General features: G+C 42.2%; 1 protein-coding gene across 1 annotated transcript in view; it reads left to right on the forward strand.

Moving 5' to 3' along the window:
- Positions 1–12,675, forward strand: part of CCDC6 (coiled-coil domain containing 6) — a 109,047-nt gene extending 96,372 nt beyond the window's left edge. Inside the window, exons 8-9 of the mRNA XM_045783597.2 lie at positions 6,903–7,027; positions 8,268–12,675. Coding sequence (XP_045639553.2) covers positions 6,903–7,027; positions 8,268–8,462 — 320 coding nt within the window. The 3' untranslated portion in view covers positions 8,463–12,675. The remainder of the gene's footprint in view (positions 1–6,902; positions 7,028–8,267) is intronic.
- The last annotated feature ends 278 nt before the right edge of the window (positions 12,676–12,953 follow it).

Consider the following 12,953-nt stretch of genomic DNA (forward strand, 5'->3'; position numbering starts at 1 on the left):
TCCCCTTGTTCTTGCCCCAAGGATGCTCTGGAGTCTATGTCTCCTGGTCTCTGGTGGCCTTTAAATCTCTCCGAAAGCTCTCCTTCCTTGCTGCCTCTCAGTTTCCCCCAAGTAGCACTTGGGTTTCATTACCAGGATAAAGGTCTTGTTTGCCTTCTGATTTATTGACGTAAAAGGAAGGCATGCATTAGGAAGAAGCAATATGGAGGGTGGCTTTTATAGTTGATGGTGATGCTGATTCATATTCAGTATAATTTAGCCTTCTGTTTGATTTATTTAAACCTAAAGCAATCCTTAGAGGCATGTATTTTCCAATTCATTAAGTCTAATGTTGTGGTCATTGAAGGAAAAAGCAAAAGTCGGACCTTGGTTGGGAATATTAACTTCTATTTGTAACATATTCTACAGGAAGATCTTACTCTGTGTACATAATTTGGGCTCGCACTGCACCCGTCCCTGTATCGGGGACTTGCCTGTATAGACGAGCCATTTGCTTTTCCTTAAACTAAGTAATAAGTAACACCTAGAATTTTTTTTTTTCTTTCAGCCAGCCTGAGTGGGAAGAACATTTGTGTCTTATTTTAAGTTCTATAATATCGAAGTAGATTTTATCTCCTATTTGGCAGCAGAATTACTCCTAATCTAGTCCCTCGCAGTCCTATACATAGTACATCAGCAAAACCTGAATTTTCAAATTTGCTTTTCAATTTAGTTTTTATTGGAAGAAGTTGTGGTACTCAGTATTAAGAATATATGATCATTTTCTTAGTGGGATTATGTTGCTTATATATATATAGTTTTCATTTCCATTTTAATCATTTTGGTGCATTTCTTCCCTTACCATTTCTGATTAACATTGGCAGTGTTGCATTTCATCAAGTTGTTGAAATACTTTAAGTTCTCGTTCAGTTTGATTGAAAGATATATTTCCTAGAACTTATCAAAGATCCTCTCTTAATAGTGTATGGACTTATATATGTGGATTACATATGGGGAGAATATTACTGGTCAACGGTTATCTTTCAGGTTGTCCATTACTTTAAGCCGCCTAACATCAAGACGCTCCCAGCTAGCATATTTTGGCGTGCCTGAATCTCAGATGGGCAATAACGAAGCTTGAAAACGGGTCTCACTAGCAACAAGCATACCCACTGCCCAGATCTTGGTTTCTCATTCTGTTCTCCAGTGAAAAGAACTGGGAACTCCTTGGAGAAATGGATGTTTCTAGGGCTTGGAGCAGGGAATGTACAGGATGAACCTGGAAAATCTGGTAATGCTGCAAAGTAAGGAGGTGCTCAGAAAACAGCAAGATGAAGGTATGGGAAAGAGACACAGGGGCCAACCGAAAGAGCTCCCAAAGGCCAAAGCTGGAGTAATGTGAGCAACAGAAGAATAATGTCCTATTAGATTACAACCCAAACATAAATATCCAGGAGTTCCTACTAATATAGATAAGTGACGGAATAAATAAACAAGGGAGAAGAGACAGATCTGTCCTTTGAAAGAATTCCAGATAACTTAGTGGATATTCTGCTCTCAAGGAAGTAGAAATAACTCTTCACTCTTTAAATGTGGGCGTACATAGGGTCTTCCTTCCAAAGAATAAGTGTGGAAAAGGCAAAAAAAAGAGTAACTGCAATGGAGAAAGTTGACAAACATGGCCTCAGCCGGGCCATCAGGGTCCACGTCGACAGTGGGGAGCCATGTCAGTAGCACGTACCCTCGATATGATGAACATGGTACTTGTCCTCTGTGGAACTTCTTCCGAAAAACCCATAACCCCAGTCTAACCATGTGGAAAATGTCAGATGCCAACTGAGGGATAGTCTGTCTGCAGAATACCTGATCGATAGACCCCAAATGTGACAAGCTCATCAAAAACAAGGAAAATTGGGGAGCTGCCTCAGCCAAGAGGTGCCTAAGGACACCTGACAATTAAATATTAAGTGGCATTCAAATGGGATCCTGGAACAAAAAAGGGACATTAGGTAAAACTCCAGGGAATCCAGAAAAGTTTGGACTTGAGTTAATAATAATGTATCAGTATCAGTTTATTAGTTGTTTAAGATTTTATTTATGTATTTGACAGAGAGAGAGAGCATAAGCAGAGGGAGCAACAGGCAGAGGGAGAGGGAGAAGCAGGTTCCCTGCCAAGCAAGAAGCCCGACATGGGGCTCGATCCCAGGACACTGGGATCATGACCTGACCCCAAGGCAGACCCTTAACCGACTGAGCCCCCCAGTGCTCCTCAGTTTATTAGTTGCGACAAATGTATTATACTAGCATACGATGTTAATAATAGAGGAATCTGAGCATGGACCGTGTAGGAGCTATTACTTTTGCCACTTTTCTGTAAATGTAGCACTATTCTAAAATTAAAAGTTTATTTTTAAAGAAAGCCACAGAAGTAGGTGAGAGGACACCTAGTCCTTGTAGATGAAGGGAGCAGAGAAAAGCCCTCCTGTCTGATCCTGAAGCAAGTGTGATATTTGGAGGTCACGTAGAGGAGGAAAACCTGGCAAAGGAGATCGGGAAGTAGCTACGAGGGGAGTAGAAGGAAAATTGGAATAGGGTCTCACTGAAGTTAAGACAAAGCCTTTCACCAAGAAGAGAGTGGTCAGCTTTGTCAGATGGTCTCCAAGGTCAGGTACAGTGAGGAATGGAGAACGGTTGTTGCAGCTGGCAGCACGGAAATACTGCCGACCTTGCAAGAGCAGTGCTGATGGAGTGATGGGGACTGAGCCGGATTAGGGAGACTTAAAGAGGAAATTGTGTCTACATTTGGAATTTTTAATTTTTGCAAAATAGTGGTCTTAGGAGTAACTTATAGAACTAAAATATCTTAAAATTATAATCTAAAATAAATAATCTTAAAAAGAAGAAAAGTTATCTGCCTTTAGTGTGGCTGTACATTTTTTTTTTTTTTTTCATTAGCAAAAAGATACTAAAGAGAATTTGGGGGCAATCAGAGGGTATAAGCAGAAATAGAGTCATCTGGAATCCTTCTATCCCAAGGTGGTGGTAATATTTCAGTGTTTTCAGGTGTCTCCTTTCCCCACCGTCCTGCAGTGTTCCTTTAGATGGCTGGTTTCATACAGATTTTACGCTTTCATACTTGCTCCATTTTGTTTAGTGATTTTTGTCATGAATTGCTTTTAATTAATCATCTTTTAAAGTTGCAGCCTTGAGTTTGAGGACAGTGAAATAAGCCTTACATTTTCACTTTGGCTAATGCATTTCTATATGAGAGCAAGAGAAATTTATTACAGCCATAGCTTTGAAAAGCCGTAATGTTTGATTTATTAGTAGACTGGTGTTTGGGGTTTGGCATTTTCAACCTAGGTATTTTTGGATTCTCATCCTATATAGTATTTGTGGGCCAGAGGGTCAGACGCATGATGATTAGAACTTAAGTGAAAACAAGAAGTACTAAGACACAGTCTCTGGCCTCTAAGAGCTTATCATCAACATCAGGGCCTGGAGGAGGGCGTGGGGGGGGGGGCGGGAATACGAGAAACTCTTTACAAGAAACTTCACAAGGCCAAGCAAAATGAATTTTATGCAGAAGGTGAAGTAGCTGAACTGCAGGACATCCACTCTGTGGAGGGTTATATGCTGTATGATTTCATTTCTAGAACATTCTCAAAGTGACATTACAGTGACAGAGAACAGATCAGTGGGCGTAGGATGAGAGGGAAGGTGTAACTAGTGAAAGGAGTGACATGAGGGGGTTTCTTTGTGGTGATGGAGCAGTTTTGCAGCTGGTTTTGATGACAGTTACTCGAATCTACGCATGTGATTAGATTACTTTGAGCTGCGTACACACGTGCACACAGGAAGAGCGCAGTAAACACGGATGAAGTCCAACTCCAGTCTGTGCCTTCGTCACTAGGAGGGGACCTGTGTCAGTCTCCCGGGGTTGATGCTGTGCTGTGCTTCTGGGAGAACAACGTTGGTGGAGGCTGGCTGCAGGGTCCACGGGAACCCTGTAGTGTGTTTGCAACTTCATGTGAGTCGTAAATGGTTTCAAAATAAAAAGTTATAATTGAAAAAAATCTAAATTGTTTAAGGAAAAGAGATTCAAAGAAGAGAGAGCTACCAGCTTAGAGGACTTTTGAGATGGGCCTTAAAGGAGCTTCATGAGCTGAAGCTTAATGAGGCCATCGTTGGCCAGGCACTCTCTGAGTTCAATAACTTTGTGATATTTACTCATTTCATCCCCACAGCAACCTTTTGAGGCCACTACAGTAATCTCATTTTACAGTTGATGGATCTGAAGTCCAGTGTCACTCAGTGCCAAGTGGCAGAACTAGAGCTCATCTGGCCATTGGCTCTAGGGTCTAGGCTGTTTGCCTCTTCAGAGCCTGATTGAGGTCCTGATTGACAGGGGGAAAGTACAGAGAAGCCACCCCAGGCAAAGGGGTATGAACTGAGCAGTAGTGGTCAGAAGCAAGAGGGATAAGGTCACTGTGGTTCTTATCAGTGGCTTCCCTGAGGCCCTGCTCCCATAGATTCTGATATCATTTGATTTGGGCCTGAGCGAGGGCTTTGATATTGTGTTGAGAACCACTGACCTACAATATTAAGAGATAGTTTGGAGCCAAGTGCAAAGACCTTATTACAAAGCTAGAGAAGAGATTTTTTTCTCTTCAGTATAGGTAGACAATAGGGAGTCTTTGGAGATTCTTGATTAGTGTTTAACATACCAGTAATTAACCTTGTAATGCTACAAAATAGGCTACATCTTTCTTCTTCTTCTTCTTCTTCTTCTTCTTCTTCTTCTTCTTCTTCTTCTTCTTCTTCTTTCTTCTTCTTCTTCTTCTTCTTCTTCTTCTTCTTCTTCTTCTTCTTCTGAGCTTCTCTGTTCTGGGATAAGGATCCACTTTCAGAGCCTTTCTCTTAAATTTCATCACTTTCCTAAGAAACAGAATTAGGGTTGTATTCCTCAGAGCTGTTTAAATAAAACCTCTTCTTTTCTCCTTCAGCTGAACGAGGTCCTTGTGGTGAAAACAAACATGGCCACTTAGTTTCCAAAGACTTAGACTTTACTCCAGACCTCCGCTTTGTAAATGTGAACCCCACAATTGGAACATCCACAATTGGAATGGAAACATGCCAAATAGAAAGCAGTATTTGATAGTCAAATCAAGAAATGAAATAAACTCTTGACTTTAGATGTTGAGGGCACAAATTCTGGGACAAGACACACAAAGGTAGGCTTGGTGGCTGCGTGTCTCAGCCATGGAAGCTAAAAGAAAAGTATCCTTAACAGCTTAAAGAACTGTGCTCATTACTTCAAGCGCCCTCCTTAATGCCTATTACCCTATCCCTACCCACCTCCCCTCCAGCAACCCTCAGTTTGTTTCCTATAGTTAAGAGTCTCTTGTGGTTTGTCTCCCTGTTTTCATCTTCTTTTTCTTTCTCTTCCCTTATGTTCATCTGTTTTGTTTCTTAAATTTTACATGAGTGAAATCATTTGGTATTTGTCATTCTCTGATTTATTTCACTCAGCATAATACCCTCTAGTTCCATCCATGTTGTTGCAAAAGGCAAGATTTCGTTCTTTTTGATGGCTTAGTAATATTCCTGTGTGTGTGTGTGTGTGTGTACACACACACACAAGTACCACATCTTCTTTATCCATTCATCTGTCGATGGACATCTGGGCTCTTTCCATAGTTTGGCGATTGTGGACATTGCTGCTATAAACATTGGGGTGCATGTGCCTCTTCAGATCACCACATTTGCATCTCTTGGGTAAATACCTAGTACTGCAATTGCTGGGTCGTAGAGTAGCTCTATTTTTAACTTTTTGAGGAACCTCCATACTGTTTTCCAGACTGGCTGCACCAGTTTGCATTTCCCACCAACAATTGAAGAGGGTTCCCCTTTCTCTGCATCCTTGCTAACTTCTGTTGTTTCCTGAGTTGTCAGTTGTAGCCATTCTGACTTGTGTGAGGTGGTATCTCATTGTAGTTTTGATTTGTATTTCCCTGATGCTGAGTGATTTTGAGCTTTTTTTCATGTGTCTGTTTGGCCATTTGTGTATCTTTGGAAACGTGTTCATGTCTTCTGACCATTTCTTGACTGGATTTTTTGTTTTTTAGGTGTTGAGTTTGATTTAGGTGGTTTATATATCTCGGCTGTTGTGGATAATGTTGCCTGATGTTGAGCATCTTTTCATGTGCCTGTTGACTGTATGTCTTTGGAGAGCTGTCTATTCAAGCCCTTTGCCCATTTTTAATTGGGTTATTTGTTATTGAACTGTAGGAGTTCCTTATATATTTTGAATACCAATCCCTTATCTGATACATGGTTTATAAATATTTTCTCATATTCCATGGGTTACCTTTCTGTTGATTATTTCCCTAGCTATAGAAGCTTTTGAGTTTGATATAGTCCCACTCGTCTATTTTCTGCTTTTGTGGCTGTGATTTTGGTGCCACATCTGAGAAATCAATGCTAAGACCAATGTCATGAATTTTTCCTCTGTGTTTTCTTCTAAGTTTATAGTTGTAGGTCTTATGTTTGAGTCTTTAATCCATTTTGAGTTGATTTTGGTGTATGGTATAAGGTAGGGGTCCAGTTTCATTCTTTAGCATGTGGATTGTCAGTCCCATTTGTTGAAGAGGCTGCCCTTTCCCCGTTATGTACTCTTCGCACCTTGGTTGAAGATTATTTGATCTTTTATGTGAGGACCTATTTCTGGGCTCTCTGTTCTTTCTAGGACTTGACTTTTATATCCCCTTTTACCCAGGAGGCCATTTCATGAGCCCAGCACTCTTCTCATCTGTGTTAATTTTTGTTGATGACTGAGAACTTTTGCATTTTAAAGTCTTCCAGATAGTTGAGGACACCACACAATGGAGTTTGCAGTAATACTTGTTCTTGTTGTATTTCAGGTCTATCATATGCAAGTCACACAGTTGGTTTCACGCCACCAACTTCACTGACTAGAGCCGGAATGTCTTACTACAATTCCCCAGGTCTGCATGTGCAGCACATGGGAGCCTCCCATGGCATCACAGTAAGTATCCGTAGGGGAGGAAGCCACCCTTGACTCCTGTTGGTGGTAGCAGCTTCTCCTCCTCAGGAGACCAGGGGTGATGCCCTTAGACCTTGACCTTTCTTCTCCCTCCCACCGGAAGTTTGATACCAAATCCTGGTGTGGAAACTAAAATCCTTCCCAGGAGACAAAACTTCAGCTTCACTTTCTGTGAAAAATGATGCTTTGTGAAATGTAATTTGAACCCTGGCCAGTGCCTTAATTAAACTCTGGCCAGCTCTTTGCCATAACAAATCAGTGCTGGTTGCCGCAATGTCTAAAATATTTATTGTCTGCATCTTCACAGTTCACTGATCCTCAGTATTCTTCTTGAAATTAGCCTTATTTCTGGTTTCACTCAGAATTTTCTCTCCTGGAATTAGAAGGAGCCTTAAGTGCGTTTGGTTCAGACTTCACTCGGGAGTTTTTTCTTTAGAGCTGGTCATTAAGTTGATTACTAGAACAATTAGAAATGTAGCTAATGGGGGTTTGAGGATAGGAGAGAAGTGAGGGTATTTCCGATAAGGGAATCCTTAAAGGAAGACTCTTACTCTACAAAAGCAGGAGGTAGTTCTGAAGCTGTTTTTATTGGTTTGATGGGCTTTATGTCAAAGAAACATCTGGTTGGACTGCGGCTTTCAGGCTGTTGACAAGTTACTTGAGTGATAGAAGGAACTTGGGGACATACAGGGGACAGAAAAGATCAGAGTGGAGGATGACCGCTGTTTTTTAATTCTAGGACTGTCCCATCGAAGGACCCAAGTCCAGTAGTTAGGTCAATGCAAGTTTCATAGTAATTTTGCATAGCTTTTTCATGGGTATAGGTGCAAATGCCACCTGGTTTACGTTTTCATCAGTCGTTCAGAAACCAGTAGGATAGACAAGGAACTTGCTAGTTTCTTATTTATTTATTTATTTATTTATTTTTAAGATGTATTTATTTGACAGAGAGACAGCCAGCGAGAGAGGGAACACAGCAGGGGAGTGGGAGAGGAAGAAGCAGGCTCCGAGCGGAGGAGCCCAATGTGGGACTCGATTCCGGAACGCCGGGATCACGCCCTGAGCCAAAGGCAGAGGCTTAACGACTGCGCCACCTAGGCGCCCCGGAACTTGCTAGTTTTTTGTCTTTGTCGCTCCCCTTTTTCACCAGCCCCCGCTTGTCAGGCTGTTAGAAATGAGCCGTCTGGACCCAGACTGACGTTCTGTTCTGTCCTCTCTACAGAGGCCTTCACCACGGAGAAGCAACAGTCCTGACAAATTCAAACGGCCCACGCCACCTCCGTCTCCCAACACACAGACCCCGGTCCAGCCCCCTCCGCCTCCACCCCCACCACCCATGCAGCCTGCAGCCCCCTCGGCAGCCACCGCGCAGCCCGCCCCTTCGCAGCATCCGGCGCACCCCTCCTCCCAGCCTTAATGCACGTGCTTAGTCTGCAGCTCCCGTCGGGACTCGTACAGTGGAGCCGTCTACTCAACGCCAAAGGCTTCCTTCCCTGGCATTTTTGGATCTGACTTATTTGCACTGAGGTTATCTAGGCTTCACCATTAATCGTGTTGTAAGTGTTTGTCGGAAACGCAGCCAGTGTTGTGGGTCTACAACACTAAACAGACGACTTTTTCCATCAGTGTTTTACTTGAATCTACACGTACGTCCATTCCCTGGCTGGAACATGTGCTATTCGATATTTGGTAATTCAGCAGCAGTGTGCAATTTTTGCTTGGCCCCAGAGCTTCATTTTCCTGGCTTTTAGGTTTGTAAAATAAAAAGGGATATCTTTTTTATATTTTTTTTTCCATGAATTTGCAGAAAATTACTGAGCTGTTACTCCCCGCCCCCCCCCCGCCTCCCCCATTATAATGGTGTTTACCAAACATACCCATAATTCAGCACTACAATTCAGACCTTTGAAAATCTAGCTTTCGGTGTAGAATGGAAAGTTAGATGCATCAGTGCCCAAGACTATATACTCTTTAGTAGAGCTTTCTACAGATACACTTTTTATAGGTTATTTTCAGTATATGTCAACATCCATGTCTCTTGTGAAACAGGCTAAAGTAATGGATCACATGGCTGTACCTTACCCACATACACGTGGGATGGATAGTTATTGTATATTAAGGTGTGATTCTTTCCTTATCTGTCGTGTTAACCTACCCAGACCGCCCCCTCTAACACGAGTGGATAAATGTTGTCCTGCCCACCAGTGGTTTTGATGGCTGATTAGACACATTCTTTGATTTCTGCTGCAGAAGGCAACGTGATTGTAACAAAAACAGCTATTTTCCCCTTTCCATTCTTCGTGATCCCCTAAAATAGAGTTTGAACAAATATTTTAAAGGAGCAAAATATTATTAGAAAGTACTATTTGAAATGAACATTATAGGAATATCTTGGCATAACGGCCACAGAATACCTTATTGCTTGGCAGAAAAGACAAGAGGTGAGGAGAAAGTAGCACGTTAGCTTGACGAGCGCCTGTGTCGCCCGGTATAAGCAAGTGCTGTGTACAAGCAGATATACTCTGAATACATTATTTCCATGCATTTAGCACAAATAAATCGTTTGGTTTCACTTGGAAGTGGAACACCGAGTCACTCTTTTCTTAATACTTGCAACATCTTTATTTTTGCTTTTCAGCAGTTACTGTTTTGTACTTTGGTAGTAAAGTGATTTTTACCACCTGTGTTTGCATATTTATATATGCTGTGGACGAAAAGAACTTACTAGAGAATGTATATTTTATGATGAGAATGTGTATCTGTTGGATATAATCAGAGAACTGAAAATTAATTTATCAGTAATTTTTAAGAGTCCATGTTTTGTGACACCCATCTCTAATAGCTAGCTCTTTATTGAACACACTCCTAACAATAAGGAACCGTGACATTGTAGATATTTAATAGTGTACAGTATAGAAACTTCCATTTTTGCCTTCGAATGCGTATTTAAGAATTACAGAATGAAACAAGTCTTGTTGGAAAATAGTGTTTGACTAGCATTTTAAGAACTTGACAGTAAAAGCAACAATAGGATTTTTCACCTTTTCCTGCTTCCATCACTGAACTTCACTCCCCAATTGGTCTATATAAATTTTATTTATAATCTCTATATAATAGACATAATCATAATACAGTTCTCAAATAAGGGGGAAAAGTTTGGCATTTAATTACCGAGGCTGTAGGTTTTTAATTCAATCAGACAGGGTCATAGCAAACCCGGGGATCTCACCAATAGCCCGCTGCCCCTTGTGGTACATTGCCATTCCGAGGAATTCTGAGAGGAGGCAAACCCATTTTGCCTTCATGGTACAGTTCTTGGTTTTTCTCATAGGAGAAGTATGGTCTATGTTTACAAGAGTCTTTCGCGAGCTGATAGAATTTAATGCTGTTGGATAGCGGCTTGTGCAAACGAGAAAGTCCATAACATAACGAGCTTCCCTCCGCTTCTCTGTCAATGGAGTTCCCTCCCGAAAGCACAGAAGTCAAAACATTGCCATATGGTAAATAAAAAAGCACTTGGCGTGAGCAAACCATTCCTGACAAATGCCTTTTAGAAACAAGTTCTTGACTTTCAGACTTTGCAGAAATGGAGTGCCGGTTCCCCTAGACTCGTCACTTCATTTCAAAATAAAACACAGCTCCTTCAAACAGCACTTTTTCAACATAAATCTAGTTGCCTCTCCCTGCGGACATTCAGAACTGGTAGAACAAACACTACTCTTTTGAATCTATGCTGTTTCAGGTCCTTCTCAAGCGGTCTCTGAGCCCGGGTGGCACCCGTCACACGCGGGCAGTGCACCTGCCAGGGCCGTTCTTGGTGATCGTTTAGCCACCAGGGGCCCATCAAATTCAGACCCCAAGCGCATGGAGGCCAGAGTCCCCTCACCCACGGGAGGCTGACTTACCGCGGGCGCTTCTCATGGGGGCTGAATGGGGTAACTGCCATTGCTGTGGCCCACGCGTCCTACAGCACCCTGGAGCGATTTGCCGGAGGCCTTTGTCAAATCGGGAGCTGGCCCGTGGGCAGGCGGGCTCACCAGCGGCTTCAGGAGCTTCGTTTCCCTGTCTTGCTGACAGAGCCCCTTGGCTACCACTGTGCTGCTACTAGCATACTTAATCCGTTGCCAGATTACCATGCCTTTTATACAAAACCAAATTGACTTCTCTAATACCTGACACCTCTCTGGGCTCTGAACTGCTTTCTCTCATCAAGCATGCTGGCATTCTGGACAGAGTTCTAGAATTTTGGCAGATGGTGGAAGTATTTAAGATTTAATTTAACTTGCTCCTTTGTTAATGGAAAGGAGTTTAAATTCTGAGCTCCTGAGATACTGACCACAACCCTGGGATGAATGTGTGACCAGAATTTGGCTTTGGCACCAAGGGCTGCTGTCCCTTGGTAATTGGCTTCTAACTGATTTGATCACAGATCATTGATAATGTGAATTTTTGTTAACTGTTCCATTGTAGGGGAATAGAATATGTATCGCCCTTTGTTAGGTAGACATGGACTTTTCCTGCACGAAGCCTTGCTTATAGAGGATGCCCAATAAGGCAAGAAAAAGCGTAGTAACTCGTGCTTCGAGAGCGCAATGCTTTTATCTTACAAGTACAGAAGAATCATTCCCGTGTAACTTGATCTTCTGTCTAGTACTTGTCTTATAGGTAACCAACACTGAAAACTTCGTAGTGGTAACTACCAAAGAAATACAGAGTAAAACAACCTTTTATTTCCAAATTTATTCAAGAGCCAGCCATTGACGCTGCTACACGAGTTCCCTGCTCAAGAGCCATTGTAAGAGATTAAGGGGTTTCTAGGTTTTCGTTTCTGGTTTCTTTTTCTTGTTTTCTCTTTTCTTTCTTTCTTCCTTCCTTCCTCCCTCCCTTTCTTTCTCTTTCTTTCTTTCTTTCTTTCTTTCTCTTTCTTTCTTTCTTTCTTTCTTTCTCTCTCTCTCTCTCTCTTTCTTTCTTTCTTTTTTGAACGTACACACACAGCTGTTAGCATGAAATTATGGGGAGCATTTTCCAGAATGCTCAGCAGTCGTGGTAAACGGCCGAGCCCTGGTTGCCTCTCGTGAGGCGGTGCAAGGAATCCTGTGTTCACGACAGCGTGGGTGCCGTGTGAGCACGTGTGGGTGTGCGTTGATGCCTTCACTCGGGTTACTGCTCACCTTCAGTTCTTGACTCGGTTTGCACCGTCCTCGAGATTGTCGTGTACATCTTGATCTGAACTTCATCCTGGCAAAAACAAAGTTGCAGGCACAGCAGTGTAAGAGTGCATTCCTCCGGAAGAGGCTTTGATCAGGCTGACCCTGAGCCTTTGGACTCTATTTGGAACTCCGCATGGAAAGCAAAAATGGACTGTCCAACGGCAAGACATCACCAAGGAAGAGAGGAGAGCCCCGTGCTAGCATGTCTGCCTCTGCATCTCCGTGCACACTGTATTTCATGGTAGCTTGTTTACAACTTGACTAGGTTGGCGTTCTGGTAATAGTGGCAATCTTGACATTCTTGGTCAGAGTTTAGAGAGATGTAAGACTTCAATTAATGTCTTATCTACTTTATGTTGATTAGTCTTTGATACATGTGCTGAATCAGAAACCTAAATAAAGATAATTTTTTAAAATGCACCTCTTGAGCCTTAAAACCTCTTTCTTTGTGGTCTTTGAGTCGGAAAATGAACATCGTTTAACTGTTGCTTCTGATGGACATCTGACTTTGATTCTAATCCTAAAGGCTGCCTTAGAAAGTAAACTTAAGGACAGGACACGGACGGGGCTGGTACTGTTCTGTTTCTTAAACAGGGCGCTGGTTCCCTGGATGTATCGAATTTTTGAAAATTCATGGAGCTGTATGCTTATGATTTGTGCACTGTTCAAAGTCTGTGTTGTATTTCAATTTAAAACCA

Source organism: Ursus americanus, chromosome 6 (assembly GCF_024610735.1).
Source record: "Ursus americanus isolate L20-20 chromosome 6, mUrsAme1.1.p, whole genome shotgun sequence".
Classification (NCBI taxonomy): domain Eukaryota; kingdom Metazoa; phylum Chordata; class Mammalia; order Carnivora; family Ursidae; genus Ursus; species Ursus americanus.